Source organism: Marmota monax, unplaced genomic scaffold, assembly GCF_021218885.2.
Source record: "Marmota monax isolate L192 unplaced genomic scaffold, Marmota_monax_Labrador192_F-V1.1 WCK01_AAM20220418_F8-fsc00015, whole genome shotgun sequence".
In the NCBI taxonomy this organism is placed as follows: domain Eukaryota; kingdom Metazoa; phylum Chordata; class Mammalia; order Rodentia; family Sciuridae; genus Marmota; species Marmota monax.
In genome coordinates, this window is record NW_026692194.1 from 20,712,995 (window position 1) to 20,727,631 (window position 14,637).

General features: G+C 44.4%; 1 protein-coding gene across 1 annotated transcript in view; it reads right to left on the reverse strand.

The window, feature by feature from the left end:
• Prkce (protein kinase C epsilon) overlaps positions 1 to 14,637 on the reverse strand; it is a 486,225-nt gene that overhangs the window by 304,981 nt on the left and 166,607 nt on the right. The window contains exon 2 of the mRNA XM_046424887.2: positions 4,330 to 4,393. Coding sequence (XP_046280843.1) covers positions 4,330 to 4,393 — 64 coding nt within the window. The remainder of the gene's footprint in view (positions 1 to 4,329; positions 4,394 to 14,637) is intronic.

The following is a 14,637-nucleotide window of genomic DNA, read 5'->3' on the forward strand; positions in this document are numbered from 1 at the left end:
GTTGCGCTACTGGAGATTGAACCAGGGGTGCTCTACCACTGGGCTACACCCCAAGCCCTTTTTAGTTATTAAATTTTTAAAAAAATTTTGATTCACGGTCTCACCAAGTTGCTCAGACTCACCTTTAACTTGCGATCCTCCTGACTCAGTCTCCCAAATAGCTGGGATGACAGATGTGTGCCAGCCTGGCTAAGACACTGTTCTTATAGTGACCCTGCCATAGTACCTGTCACAGGTGCTATTATCCCCATTTTATGGGTGAGAAATCTGAAGCTCTAAGCTAATAAGCACAACAGTCAGGATTTAAATCCAGGTTTGATGGACTCCTAAGGCTATGCTCCTTCCCAGAGGGTAGACTGAATGCTGTCTGCTCTGTGCAGCTACAGATAAAACAAGAAGCAGATGAGTCCAGGTCCCTGCTTCTCATCATCTACTTCCACAACACACAGTCCCTCTAGAACTTGATTTAACCATATGATTGTGGTGCATATGTTTCAAAATTCTTCAAATTAGTTGCATCCTCTGCATGTTATTGGAGAAACAATTTGGCGAACCAAACATGCCAGTGAGACCTACTGTTATATCTATTGTCAGTTTAGACTCTGAAGAACTCTCCCAGATGAACCCTGCACCAGGATGGAACCCTGCACCATGAAGGAGAGCCTATAAGTCCTGGGTCAGGCCCTGACCATCTTTCACCTGGAGGCCTGTGATCAATAAAATTTGCCATATTATTATAAAGAATAAAAAATCATACACAAGTCGTGCTATAAAAAAGTACAAAACATGAATACACAGCAAGAAACAATCATTTGCATATTTAAGAATTGCTATTTATGTTTCTATTACCTGTGCTAATTACACTTTAATTTAAATATCTGGTGACCCCAGAGCACCATGCTTATGGGGAAGACATGGGATTTTATCTATGATGAAAGCAAAACACTAAGAAGCACCTGAGATAAGGGTTCACACAAGGGCATTCTGGGAGTAGTTTTGCCACTTGGGATAATATAGGTAAAGTTTCTAGGCCTGTACCTGTTTGAAAAAGTCCACTTCTCTTAACCCCTGTACCTGTAGAAATTAGCCAGCCCTCAGCCATGAGCTCTTGACAAGTGTCTATTCAAATTATACCAAAGGACAAAATCATATGACCAGAAATGACCTTAACTGTCATCTGCCCTGAACTTCTACATCTGGGGTTAGGTTGCCTGGTTTAGCGAAAGCACACACTGGTCACATCCCATTATGGTGAACTGCACAGGACATGCCTGCAGTGGAATTTTATTAGACAGTTAGAAATCACATTATATTCAGTTACATCGGATGGAGACACCCAAGGCTTTCTAACAGCATGTTAGCAAGAGAAAGAATCTTTTAGCATATCCTAGAAGAAGGGGGTATATTTGCACTGTCTCACCCATACACATTTCTCTGAGCTCTTTGGAATGTGGGTGTGTTGTGCAGTTTGTGCAATTTCTATGAGTACATTTTTTCCATTGATGGAGCTGGACCACTGGCCACAGGGGAACCAAAGGATGGCTTGAGACAGAATAAGAGAGAGAGAAGACTTCAGCTCTGTCTCATTTCAACTCTCTTTTCACCCTGACCACAGAACAAAATTAGAATTTTCACTCAAGAAAGGGACTTTGACAAGAGCCTGTGTCTACAGTCTATAAATCCAACAGGACCTCTGTGATGACTGTGTTTCCCCTGGGCCTTTCGCCTGTGATCCAGGTAGGGAAGTCATGGTTTCTCGTTCTCTAGGTCCTTATCTCACCCTCCCAACCCTTCCAGAACCCAAACCACCTCTGGACCAAAAGCCCTCACAGTCCCAGCCACAGGGCTGGGAAAACAGGTAGGCACCAAAAATACAAAGCCCAACATCATTTTCAAAAAAAAGGATTACTGCAAGTCCATCCATTACCCACAGGAAAGACCCTGAGTCCTGGGAACAGCAGGGGGGAAAAAAAGAGTGAAAACACATCTTCTTTTCTTCAGAGCACTTTACAGATTCTGGCATGTGTCAGCATTTCTAAAGTAAACTCTATTTTCTTTAGATGAAAGAGATAAAAAGAAAATAGACTCGGAATTTAACCCAGTGAAAATTGTTTTGGCTATTCACAAGCAATAAGCCATAGAAGCAAGAAGAAAAAAAATCCATTGCTTTTGATTTATTTATTCATTCATTGTCCATCTCCTTTCCCTCTAATGTAGAAAAAAATGCCTTCTACAATTCTGCAAGTCATTAATCTTTTCAAAGAAAAAGAAAATCATCTAAGCCTGCCATGGGTTGTCCAGCGTCTTGGAACAGGAAATACATGTTTAATTAAGATTATAAAAGGAAAAAAGGGAATTGATTTTTGCCTATCAAATGTCTCACTGGTTTCTACAATTAGGAGGTCACTAAAGAACCTTAAGTCTGGTGAATTTTATCACACACTATGTTACACAGATGTTAAAAGCAACTACAAGCCTTCACCCTACTGGTTGCTTTGTTTTATTTTATTTTATTATTTACTTATTTATTTGATACCAGGGATTGAACTCAGGAGCACTTGACCACTGAACCACATTCCCAGACCTGTTTTGTATTTTATTTAGAGACAAGGTGTCACTCAGTTGCTTAACGCCTCACTTTTGATGAGGCTGGCTTTGAAGTCACGATCCTCCTGCCTCAGCCTCTCAAGCTTCTGGAATTATAGGTGTGTGCCACCATGTCTGGCATATTTATTTTTTAATTTATTGTTGTTGTTGTTGTTGTTTGAGACAGGGTCTTGCTGCATTTCCCAGGCTAGCATTGAGATCCTGAGCTCAAGCAATCCTCCTGCCTCAGCCTCCCAAGTGACTGGGACTAAAGGTATGAAGCACCTTGCTGAGCTAGATTGCTTTATTTCTTAACCTGGGTGGCAAGCACGTTGGTGGTCCTTCTACTTCTCTTTAGGCCCTCTTGGAGGTCTTAAAACTTCATATGAAATATTGTTACATCCTCAAATCTTCTACAACAGATTCTATTCTGGGCTGTTCAGTGCTAAAAGCAAAGAAAGGAAGTTGGAAATGCCAAAATGTAATTGCAATAAAAAGCAGAAAGTGTATGTGCCCAATACCCAAAGGATGTTTAAAGCTTCAAACCTGTGCCACATCATTGAGATTTATTAAGAGGACTAGATTCTAGTGTCATCCTTAGATGTACACAATTATCAAATTATTCTGAACACCTGTTGAAGACTGGGCAACTAATTAGCCAAATGAAACCCATCGGTCACCACGCTCAAGTGTGATCATTTCACCAGCTCCTTTGAATTTGTTTACATAATCTTCCCTCAGCACCAATCCCTCACCTAGAGACTGTGTATGAGGTTGTGACGCCCCAGGATTCTGGGGGAGATATTGTGAAAGGCCAGAGCTTTCCATCTAGGAGAGCTGAGTAGCCATCCTTCCACTTGGAAGACAGCCCCTAGGTTTTTTTTCCACATTGCAAAGCGGAAACGGTTACTGTCTCCCAATCTCTCTGCTGTGTTATTAACACTAATTGTTCTATACCCTGCCCAGAGAAAGCACGACAGGAAAGATGCTCCCCAAACTGAGTTTCAGTCCTAACTCCCATCCTTGTCTAAGCTGAAGTTGGTCAGGATCCCCTTGCTCCTGCCTGAATAAGGTTTAATTTTCTAGCCTTTCCTTCTACCCTGTTTGCTCAGTCTTCACCATCCCGCACAAACCCTTAAAAGGTATTAAGTGAGCAAAGAAAAAAAAAATTGAGAAAGAAGAGGAAGTAAAAAGAAGAGAGACTGAAATCCAGCTATCCGAGAAAATCCATTCGCTGTCTAATCAGCCAGCAGGAGCAGCTGTTCCCTCACCCCTTATTTCTCTCTAAGAGCTGGGCTTTTGCTAGGTAAAAAAACCTGCAAAACAATCTATAAGTGCTCTAAATAAGTAAGATTCTAACGTTTAACACCTTATTTGTTTCGTTTCTGAATACCGTTAGACCAACTGGTTTTACTTCCTTCTATGGCACACACACAAACCCCACAGAAGCCTCCTGGGAGAGGCTGCCACTCCGCCAAAGCCTGCCTTGCACACAGCATGCGGAAATGCCTGTTTTATTGGCCTCATTTGGTAAGTCAGAAATCTTCCCTCTGCTCCACCAGTTAACAGATGGCGGGTCCCTTTTGGTACACAGTCGTAGCATCTTCAAAATACCCTTTTCTTTAAAGTATACCAATTAGTTAAATATCACTGTGGTATGTCTCAGCCAAGAAGGGAAGGGAGAGACCTGGAAGACAAAGGGTCAATGGAAGAGGACACAGATGAGAAGTCACACTCTCCTACCTTCACCTGACGACCCTGAGAGATCGATGATCACATATACTCTTCCTTCTGGCTCCAGATCAATCTGCAATTAAGAAGATCACAGCGCAGGTTAGTGCATTTTGTGTGGGCAACCCAAGGGTTCCACGACATTTCCATCCCAAACTGCTGAATCCTACAGTCACAGAGCCAAGCAGTTCCTCGGTCCACATTGTGTCCAGTGAATTAGGAATGAAAGAGAATCAACATTGACTGAACCTCTACGGTGTCCCAGATGCAGTACTAGGAGATCTGCTGCATACTCCAAAGGTAGCATCTTCCAAGTGGTTCTCAACTGGGATGGATTCTGCTCTACAAGTAACACTTAGCAAACATCTGGAGATATTTTTGACTGTTGTGACTGGCAAGAGAATGCTACAACTGGTATCTAAAGGTAGAGGCTAGGGAGGCTGCTGAACACCAAACAGTGCATTGGACAGTCCCCACAAAGAATCATCCAGTCCAACGCTGCACCAATGCAAAGGTTGAAAATCCCTGTGTTATATCTCATTTGAGATAAGGAAAGCGTGGTCCAGGTTCCAGGTCCCAAGATGAGTGGCAGTGCTGAGATTCAATGCCAAGAGCATCCAAAGAAACTTGTGTTCTTCATTCTATACCAACTGCTTCCAGGGGAAGTAAGAGAAGCAAAAGGCACCAGTCCTGTACTCAGAGGATTTACATCCTCATCAGGGAGTTAAGAAGCAGAGAACAGTGCTGTACCAGCTCAGTGATGAGGCACGGAGAACTGGTGACAGGCCCAAGGAGACTAAAACTGGTACAGAAAAGCAGCCTATGAAGTCTTGATGAGCAAGAAAGCCAGGAAGTTCCAGGTGAAGAAACATCATAAGCAAAGGCTCAGGAGGGTGTGTGATGCTTATGCGAGATCCAGGGGACTGCACATGCTCAAGCTGTGTGCTGGCTAGACAATATGTTTTGCAAGCCCAGATTTCTACTAAGGTTGTAAAGAGAAAGTCAATACTGCTAACCTCTTACCATTGACCTTCTCTCCCTATCCCACCTTATTCCCTCCCTGCCTCAAATCCAGCTAACTACTTCTGCTTAGCAGAAGTAGCCTGATAAAATCACATGGTGAGAGAAAAATCAGAGGGCTGGGTCTCTTGAAGTTAAGACATCTGTGCAAGGTCCGCACTCTCCTTACAGAACTGGGCCCTCCATAAGAGAGAGTAGTACTCCAGAAAGCTTGGATCACCAAGTCCCCTGGCTAGCTGCATACTCCCCCACAATCCCATCTGTCTACACAGAGCTCTAATTGGTTCATAAGTGCCAGGCTCACTCCCCCCAACAAGCTGTGCATTCTCTGGAGGGCAGGAATCACTATCCCTCCTCTTTTATTTTTTTCCCATTGTCCCCAACAAGGAGCAGCCACACATTTAGCAAGCTACTTAGGAAAAGGCAGTCTGGTGGATATTTCCTCCTCCTTCAAGGTCAAAGTCAATTATCACCTCCTCTCTGAAGCCTTTCCAGATATGCACTGTCAGAATTCATTACCCATAGTACACCAGACATGTCCTAATCATGGCTCCTGTTATACCAACACAGTGCCCACATAGCCATCATCCTTGCTAGACAATATAATAGCCATATCTGCACCCTGCGCTCATGGTCTATTGGTCAGGAAACGCACAATACACATTCCTGAACTTAGGAAAAGGTTCTGTGTTTGGACATCCATAACCTATCCTGGGTCATTCACCCCTCTAAGCCTTCATCCCCAAGGAAGAAGGGAAGCAGTCACCACTAGACCATGAGCACCACACGTGAGTGCCTCTGAGGCAAAGAAACTGAACTTGAACTTGAACCCCCACCAACCTCTCTCACCCTACAAAAAAAATCCAGGCATCCAGAATCACTTTTAAACCCTACTCCATTGTCAGACTTTGCCTTTAATGGCTGAGAGCATTTAAGGTCTCCCTCGAATTTCCATTTTTTTTAAAAAGGGAACTTCCATGTCTCATGAATAAAGCCACTAGTGACAGTTCAGGTGCTCTGTCTGGAGAAGGAATAAGGGAGTGCAGTGAGCAGATCTGCACTGCCCCCAGGTATCCCACTGGACCTGCTTACTGAGTCTCGGATCCAGATGAGAACCAACCAACAAATTGATGATTCCATGAGATAACTTTTCTCATCCCTTCCACCCTAAGAGTCCATGATTCTAAGTTTATGGGTAAAGAAAATGTTCCCCATAACTCTCACCACTAGTACTGGCCCCACCACAAGTCTTACCCAGCCCCTGCGCTGAATTACAAACAGGAAAACCAACCACTGGCCCTAATGAACAGAGCCAAACCAGAATCCTGTCCCTGCCAAAGTTCAAAACTATCAGGGGCCCTCTTGCCCCCAAAGTATGGAATTTAAATAATGTATGCCTTTCGTAGATTAGATCATCCCTCCCAACCCCGCCAGCAAAATGAAACACTTTCTCATATCCTCCAAGTCAAAGATTTCCCACGATTGTGGCCTTTATGGGCAAAATACAATGCTATCTGGGAAAAGCAGGGAGGAGGACAGCACAGGAACGAGATGGGTGGCGGGGCCTGTCCGGAGGCAGGCAGTGAGCCTATCTTTGCAGAAGGGGAGTGAGAACTTGTGGCTGGGAGGACCAGTCATTGACAATCAAACGTATTAGGATATTAACGTTCAAGATAGCAATCAGAAACCATTCGAGCGCCCTACTGCTGCCTTGGGGCTGGTGAACTGCATTTCCCGACAGAAAAATAGAAATTAAGCTATTAAACATGCCAAAAGCAACAAAGAGCTTTGCAGCCTGGGCAGATAGCCGCTGAGTGCTGGCCAAACCCCAGCAGCCAAGTGAGGAGGCTCTGAAAATCCATCTAGGGAGGCGGGACCTCCATGGTGATGACTGGAGGGGTCGCTGAGCACAAGGGGTGGTCGAGAGCACGGGGCAACTTGGTTTCATCACAAATTCTACTCAAGATCATGTGGCCTGGATAAATAAAGCAATGTAGGTGCCCAGCCCTTGCACAATCCTGAAAGCTGTCAATGGGCAACAGTGCCCAGCACTGGCAATACATAAAAGCAGAGACCCGCCACCTCCTCCAGCCATTCCCAGGGTTAGTTCTGAACCCGCTCTGTGCTCCGGGTTCCTCCCAGTTGTTCCAGCGCAGCCCTATTCATCAAATCTTTTGAGACCTTGTACCTTTCCTTGACAGTCTTCCAAGTTACCATCTCTGTTTTCTTTGACAATGATCTTATTTCAAGCTACAATGCCTTTGGCTATCCCTCCATCCAGGGCCAGAAGCCAGGCAGGAAAACACAAGGAGACAAACACAGCCTTTGGCATCAGACCAGAGTTGAAGCCCAGTGTTGTCCCTTCTGAGTGTCCCACTGAGTGGCCTCTATCAGCCTCAGCTTGTTCATCTGCAAAATGGATCATGTGAGACATGTGCAGAGCACTCAGCATGCAAACGTTAGAGTGCGGTGGGAGAAAGTAGACTCGGTGGGTGGCCTGAAGTGAGCAAGTACCCTCTGTACTCAGACTACCATTCTGTGATGTGGAGCTAGTAACAAGTCCCATGTCATTTGGGCTATTGTGAGGGTCAATGAGATCATACAGCAAAAGAGTCATGACTGCTGCCTTTGTTATTCAAAGGCCCAGACAGCAAATATTGGGCATCTCAGTCCAGTGTTCTTTCTACTACAACCAACTTGCCCCTAACAAAAAAGGCTATTTTCTCGCCCCAAGTTGATATCATGACATATTCTTCCAGGACATCTCGTGACTCTACAGATATGTTGAGAATATCAAATACAGTAGCAAGGTTAGAGTCGTGGAGGGTACCTGACTATTTTCAAAGCCCTTCACATACCTTAGTTCATGTATTCCAGACAATTAACCTATAAGGCAACAGAGCATTCTTAGAGTCATCCTACGTATGAGAAAGCTGAGATGAAGGAAAGGTAATTGGCAACTCTGTTCCACAGTGTGCCGTGAGGGGCACACCAGCTGCACAAGTTCAGGGAGCATCTTGCACACCCTGTCTCTGGGAATGTGTCCCCTGGAACTGCGCAGCCTGGAGGTAATGGGCAGGGTCTAAACCCACACCCTCAGCTCCTGGCTGTTTCTCCCAGCACACCACACCTGCTGAGCGGGAACTCTGCCAACAGGGAGCAAAAGCTGAAGGCCTCGCCTGCCCACGAGCCCCGGGCTGCCTGCTCAGTGCAACCTCAGTCCCAAGTGATCCACAGGTGTCTGCATGCCTGGGTTTCAGGGGCCATTGGGTTCAAGGGAAGAGAGGCCAGAAACTCAAAGTCAAGCTTCCTCCTAACCACAAGCTCAACTTTCACCTGAAACCACGAAGCAAACCTTTCCCCAGGACAGACCACGGGGACACACGCACCCAATTTGAGTTTTGCTTCCCTCTCCAGCTGTCATCAGGCAGGAAGCTTGGAGACACGCAAAGTCGCATCAGAAAAAGAGAATCCAGAAAGGAGAAGAAGGAGAAAGAGAGGTTTGCACTGGCCTTGTTCCACCGTTGAGGTCCCGGATCTTTGAATGTTTGTTTCTTTTTCTTTTTCACTTGGAGGAGGGTGGGGAGTGAAGGAGGAGGTGGAAAAGGAGCCATCAAAAGAGACTAAGGGATTCTTTCCCAGAGCAGAGGACCCATGGCCCAAGTCCTGCACCCCCTTCACTGCTCCCACACATTGGGCATACTGCAAACCCAAGACAGCCTGGCACAGCAGAGGTGAGCCAGCAGAGCGTGGGACATTCACATAGCAAGTATGGAGGCCCAAAATGTGGCAGCTGCTGGTGGTGCTGATTTTTACGTTAGCAGCTGATTTAATAAAAGACTCTTCATTTGGGGAAGAATTTGCTACTTCATTAGTAGAGCGCACTGACAGGTCAAAAGGCAGAGGGTAAACATGTAATGCAATACTTTTAGGGTTCCACTCTGATAACAGGCTTGAAATGGACTACTTTTCATAAAATAAAGCAGGGAAGAGGACTATTTCTTTCTCAGACCCCTTTTGCTGCAGGGCCAAGACATTATGCGTGTTAGTGTATATCCCGGCAGGGCAGGACCTGTCTGTTCAGCACAAAGGAGAGACCTTATACGTACTTGTGCATATTGCCTCAATGAATGAATGAATGGCCTTATTTTACTTCAATAAATTTAAAAACTGGATCTGCACAGGTGAATCATGGAGATGATTTACCTGCGAAGCCATCAACCTATACACAAAGGTTCACAGTAGCTTCATTCCTAACAACCCCAAACCGTCAGTGACCCAAACATCCTACAACAGGTACATGAATGAGCGAACAGTGCTGGAATGGAACTTTAGTCAATTATACCAAAAAATGATCTAGAGACACCAGAGAAAATGGATGCTAAGCCAATTCCACTTGTGCGATGTCCTAGACTAATTTATATTTCAAAAAGCTCATGGGAGACCCCCTGGAGTCAGAGGTAGCCGTGACTACCAAGAGACACAGGGGACACTTTGGGAGGTGACAGAAGCATTCTATTCCTTGGTTGTCAGGGTGCTTAGTGAATGCACCCACTGGCAGAGAGCAACAAGCTGCACTTCGTTAAATGTAAACGACATCTCAATGAGCCTTTTTTTTTAAAGAAAAAAAAAATGAAGTCCTCATTTCACATAAGGATTCCGCCACGAGTTTCCTTTAAATAACAGATCATCTTCCCACCCTCAGAGCATTTAAAATCTCATATTCCATTTTTAAAAATAAAAAGACTCATTCAGAGTTTTTCAAGAGCACATCTGTCACACAACATAATGCACACCTACCCGCGTGGGCGCGCACATTCACACACCCACCCACGTGTGCAAACACATTCACAGGCACACAGCTCAGCCACCTTCTCATGTCGGCTGTGATCAAAATACAATAATAGCAAGAAAACACTTCCAAAATGTAGGTTCAAGAGTCTACTGAATTACTTCACTCTGTCTCTGTGTGTAGATCTGTGTTTCCTTGTAGATAAAACAATTAGACCAACTGCTTTAGAACGTTGTTTTTTTTTAATGACCTCAGTGACCTAAATATTTATGAATGTAGGACTGCTTAGATAAGTTTTGGTACATCGTAGGCATCACAATACAAGTCCTGAAAAAGAATGAAAGAGATCAAACTGTACTGACATTATAGAACCTATCTCTGGGGTGTACTAAGTGGGGGTGGCAGGGTGGGGAAGCAAGGGACAAAATGTTTGTTTTGCTCTTCAGCCATGGGGGTATGTGGGTGTACACACACACTTGTTCTGAAGACAAACTGTCTCTGGGAGGAGTCCTAATCAATAGGAAACAGAGGCTGCCTCAAGAGGCAAACACTACAGAATGAGAGCAAGAGAGATCAGGAGAGGAAGCTGATTGTTAACCTTTTTGAACCATTAGGAGGCTGAAGCAGGAGGATTGCGATTTTGAGGCCAGCCTCAGCAACTTAGCAAGGACCTAAGCAACTCAGTGAGACCTTGTCTCATAATTTAAAAAAAAAATAATAATAATAAAAGGGCTGGGGATGTAGCTTGGGGTAGAGCACCTCTCAGTTCAATCCTTCCTATCAAAATAAATAAATTTAAAAAAATAAATTAGAAGTATGTTCCAAGATAACCTGTTACAAAGTTTAAATTAATACCTATTTTAAAAAAACAAAATGTCCCTTTCACTTGGCAGCTGTTTCAAACTTCCACACCCCCCCCCCGCCCCCTTATAGAATGCCCCCTGGCATCTGGCTGGCAGATTGCTTTCCCATCACCATCAGAACCAGCTGAGGTCATAGAACCAGCTGAGTTGCATCCATCATCTCTGGGGAAACTCGTGTTTTCTGGACCAGAGGCCTGTGTTCCACACCCTACCTTTCTATGTGCTGGAGAAGGAGCAAATTCAGGTTAGCACCTGCTTTGTCTCTTCAGTGGGGCTCTCAGAAATGGTCCTGAAGAGAGATGGCTCTCTCTGATGATGAAGGTAGCTAAAAAACAACTTCATGCACAAATGCCCTCCTGAGCAGGGAAAACACGAGAAGGTGCCAAACCTAAGGTGGAGAGTGTATAATGGTTTACAAAGCATCCTCCGGTCTGGTCACTGGATAGTGTTTCTACCTTCTTGGTGGGAAATGGCAGGACAGGACTATGTACCTTAAGAGGAGGCAATGAGCACAAACCGCAGGAAAATGTAGCCACTTCCCCCAGACATTCAGAAGAGAAAAACTCCCTGCTCTCAATCTGCACTTTGCAGTTTGCTTTTTTTGTTTTGGAACGGTCGCTCTCACGGGGTGTATTTGGATGTGTGTTTTATTTTACATTTCCTATGTTTTATGCGAAGCTGGTGTATCTCAGCGGTGGAGAGGAGTAGCTTTGAAGCTAGTCGACTGGGGTTCAAATCCCAGCTCTTCCTATTATAAGCTGTGTGGCACTGGCTTTGATTTCCTCATCTGATAGATTGAGAATGTCACTATGATGATAGGGAAAATTCAACAAGATGGCAAAGCTCTTGGAGCGGTGCCTGACATACAGCTTGCTGCCCACAGCATTAACTGCCGGGTCATTGTTATTATTTCCACCCAAACCATGAACACCTCGACAGCAAAACCACATCCTCCTTGAGGGTTCCACAGTTCCTGATCCAGAGATGGACACAAGGCAGATAATCCATAATGAAGCCCAAGTGGAACTGAAGGAATCCACATGGAACAGAGGCAAACTCACTTAGCAGCTCAGGACTTGGCAACAACAAACATGTCATCTTTGTATCAGGACTCTTCTGTCTGATAACATCACAATCTAGCAGAACCTTTCACCAATGGCTGCTCACAAAGATGACTCCCTTCAAAATCCAACATATTGTCGTTGTTATCCAGCCCTTTGAGTTTCTCAAAGAGATTGTTTTATTCATAATGAGCATCACAGTTGTGATAAACACCCTTTACTGAGCACTCTACATGTGTTACCTATGCCAGGGAGGAATATCCTTATTCCTAAGAGCTGCATAGGTGACAAGACTGAGGCTCAGAGATGGAAATAACTTGTCCACCTTCTCGTGCTCTGAAGAAGAGCAGTGTGGATGGAAGCAGGACTCTCCAATGCGAAACCCAACACTCCCGACTGGTACCCTGGAGCTTGGCACCTGCCCAGCAAGCAGCAGGTGCTCCAGGAGACTGTGAAAGAACAAATTGTAGCTGTTCCTGGGGCCCATGCTGTGTGGATAATGATAACAGAGTTGCTTCTTGGACACATGAGCAACAAAAGCAAAGCCCTCCTGAAACGCTGGCTTAAAGCACACCAAACCCACAAGCAAGACAGCTGGGCAGCTCAGACTGAGCACAGATGTGATGCAGGCTGCCCAACCTCGGGAATAAATGGCCTCCGGGGACCATTCCTAGATGGCGATATTCTGTACATCAAGTCCTATTTGCCATTGCTTCTCTTCATATAGTTGGAGCCATTTTATAAAAATTATGGAAGCATGAAATTTAAGAGTCAGAAGCAACTTTGAACTGACTTGGTTTAGGTGCGCAAAGAAACAAAATCAGGGTAAATAGTTTTCTTTTGCCTGCAAAACTAGCCAAATTTTCTTTTGGACTATGTATTTATATATTATTGAGTAATTAAAATATAACCAAAACTAACTATTGTAATGTGTTTGGTTTTAAGATATCAAAAAGCTACATGTCTCCCTGTGATGATAAGCAATAGTTCTCTGTCCCACTGGTCCCCAGAGGGAACTGATTTTAATAATTCCTACTTGGGATTTGCCGGTGGTTATTGCCATGCTCCTAAATAAAATGTTTTTACCTCAATTTCCTGATTTCTGTCTTGCTCTGCAGCTAAGATAGATGAAGAATAGCTCACTCACAACCTTCTTTTTTTTCAGTACCAGGGATTGAACTCAGGGGCTCTTGACCACTGAGCCACATCCCCAGCCCTGTTTTGTATTTTATTTAGAGACAGGTCTCACTGAGTTGCTTAGCACGTCTACAAGGCTGGCTTTGAACTTGCGATCCTCCTGCCTCAGCCTCCCGAGCCGCTAAGATTACAGGCATGGGCCATCACGGCCAGCTCACAACCTTCTTCCTCCTTCCCTTTCCAAAAAATAATAATAATGCATCACAAATTTTTAGTTTGGGGGCTGAGGATATAGCTCTGTGGTAAAGTGCTTGTCTGGCACACATGAGGCTGGGTTCAATCAGAAAGGAAAGAAAGAAGGGAGGGAAGGAGGGAGGGAAGGAGAAAGGAAGAAAGAGAGAAGAGAGACAGGGAGGGAAAAGCAGAAGATGAGAAGAGAGAGGGAAAGGAGGAAGGAAAGATCTGTCATCTGTCTTTATCTTTGGATTCTCAAGGTTGACAGCACTGACATTCTGTTCTCTAATCAGAATTAAGTTCCATGTGTATACATTGGTGCTAAAGTCTGAAAACAAGTTAGAAGTATTTACATGTGATACCTTTGTAAATTGTATTAGATACACTTTCTACGGGCCCAATGTGGCAACCCATATGCCACTCAATGGGTTATAGATCTACCATCAAGTTCAAATGGATTATTCCTTTTTCAATCTACCAGTTGCCTTTCTCAGATCTTCAAGTTTTCCTAGGGTCATTTTCTCTCAGGGTTTGCCCTTCTGGAGACTCTCACTTCCTCTCCTCCCTCATCCGCCCTCACTGCCCTCTTGTGCTGCACAGCTATAGAACTGCACATCATTTCACTGCTCAGCTGTGTGCAGCCACTGTTATTAGAATCCATTATCTTCTTTGTTCTGGATCATTCCCTTGGTTTTGCTAATAGAGCGCATTCTGATTGAAATACTGATCAAGAGCGGATAGAAAGCCAATTATCGAAAACCTTTCCACCTGTCTTCACACATAATTGATAATATGGCTAGATACAAAATTCTAGGTTAAAAAAAATCACAACCTGCTGGGCGTGGAGGGGCACACCTGTAATCCCAGCAGCTTGAGAGACTGAGACAGGAGGATCACAAGTTCAAAGCCAGCCTCAGCAATGGCAAGGTGCTAAGCAACTCAGTGAGACCCTGTCTCTAAATAAAATACAAAACAGGGCTGGGATGTGGCTCAGTGGTTGAGTGCCCCTGATTTCAATCCCCAGTACCAAAAAAGGAAAAAAAATCACAATCTATCAAAAGCTTCTAACATCAACACTAACAACAGGCTGAGGCTGCTTGCCTGCTCTGTTTAGTATGTCCCTTAGTTTGCCTGTTTTGTTTTCATTCTCTGGAAGTTTGAGATCTGTTTTACTCTCTGTGTTTTAAAATTTCACGATGATGTGTGTCATGCA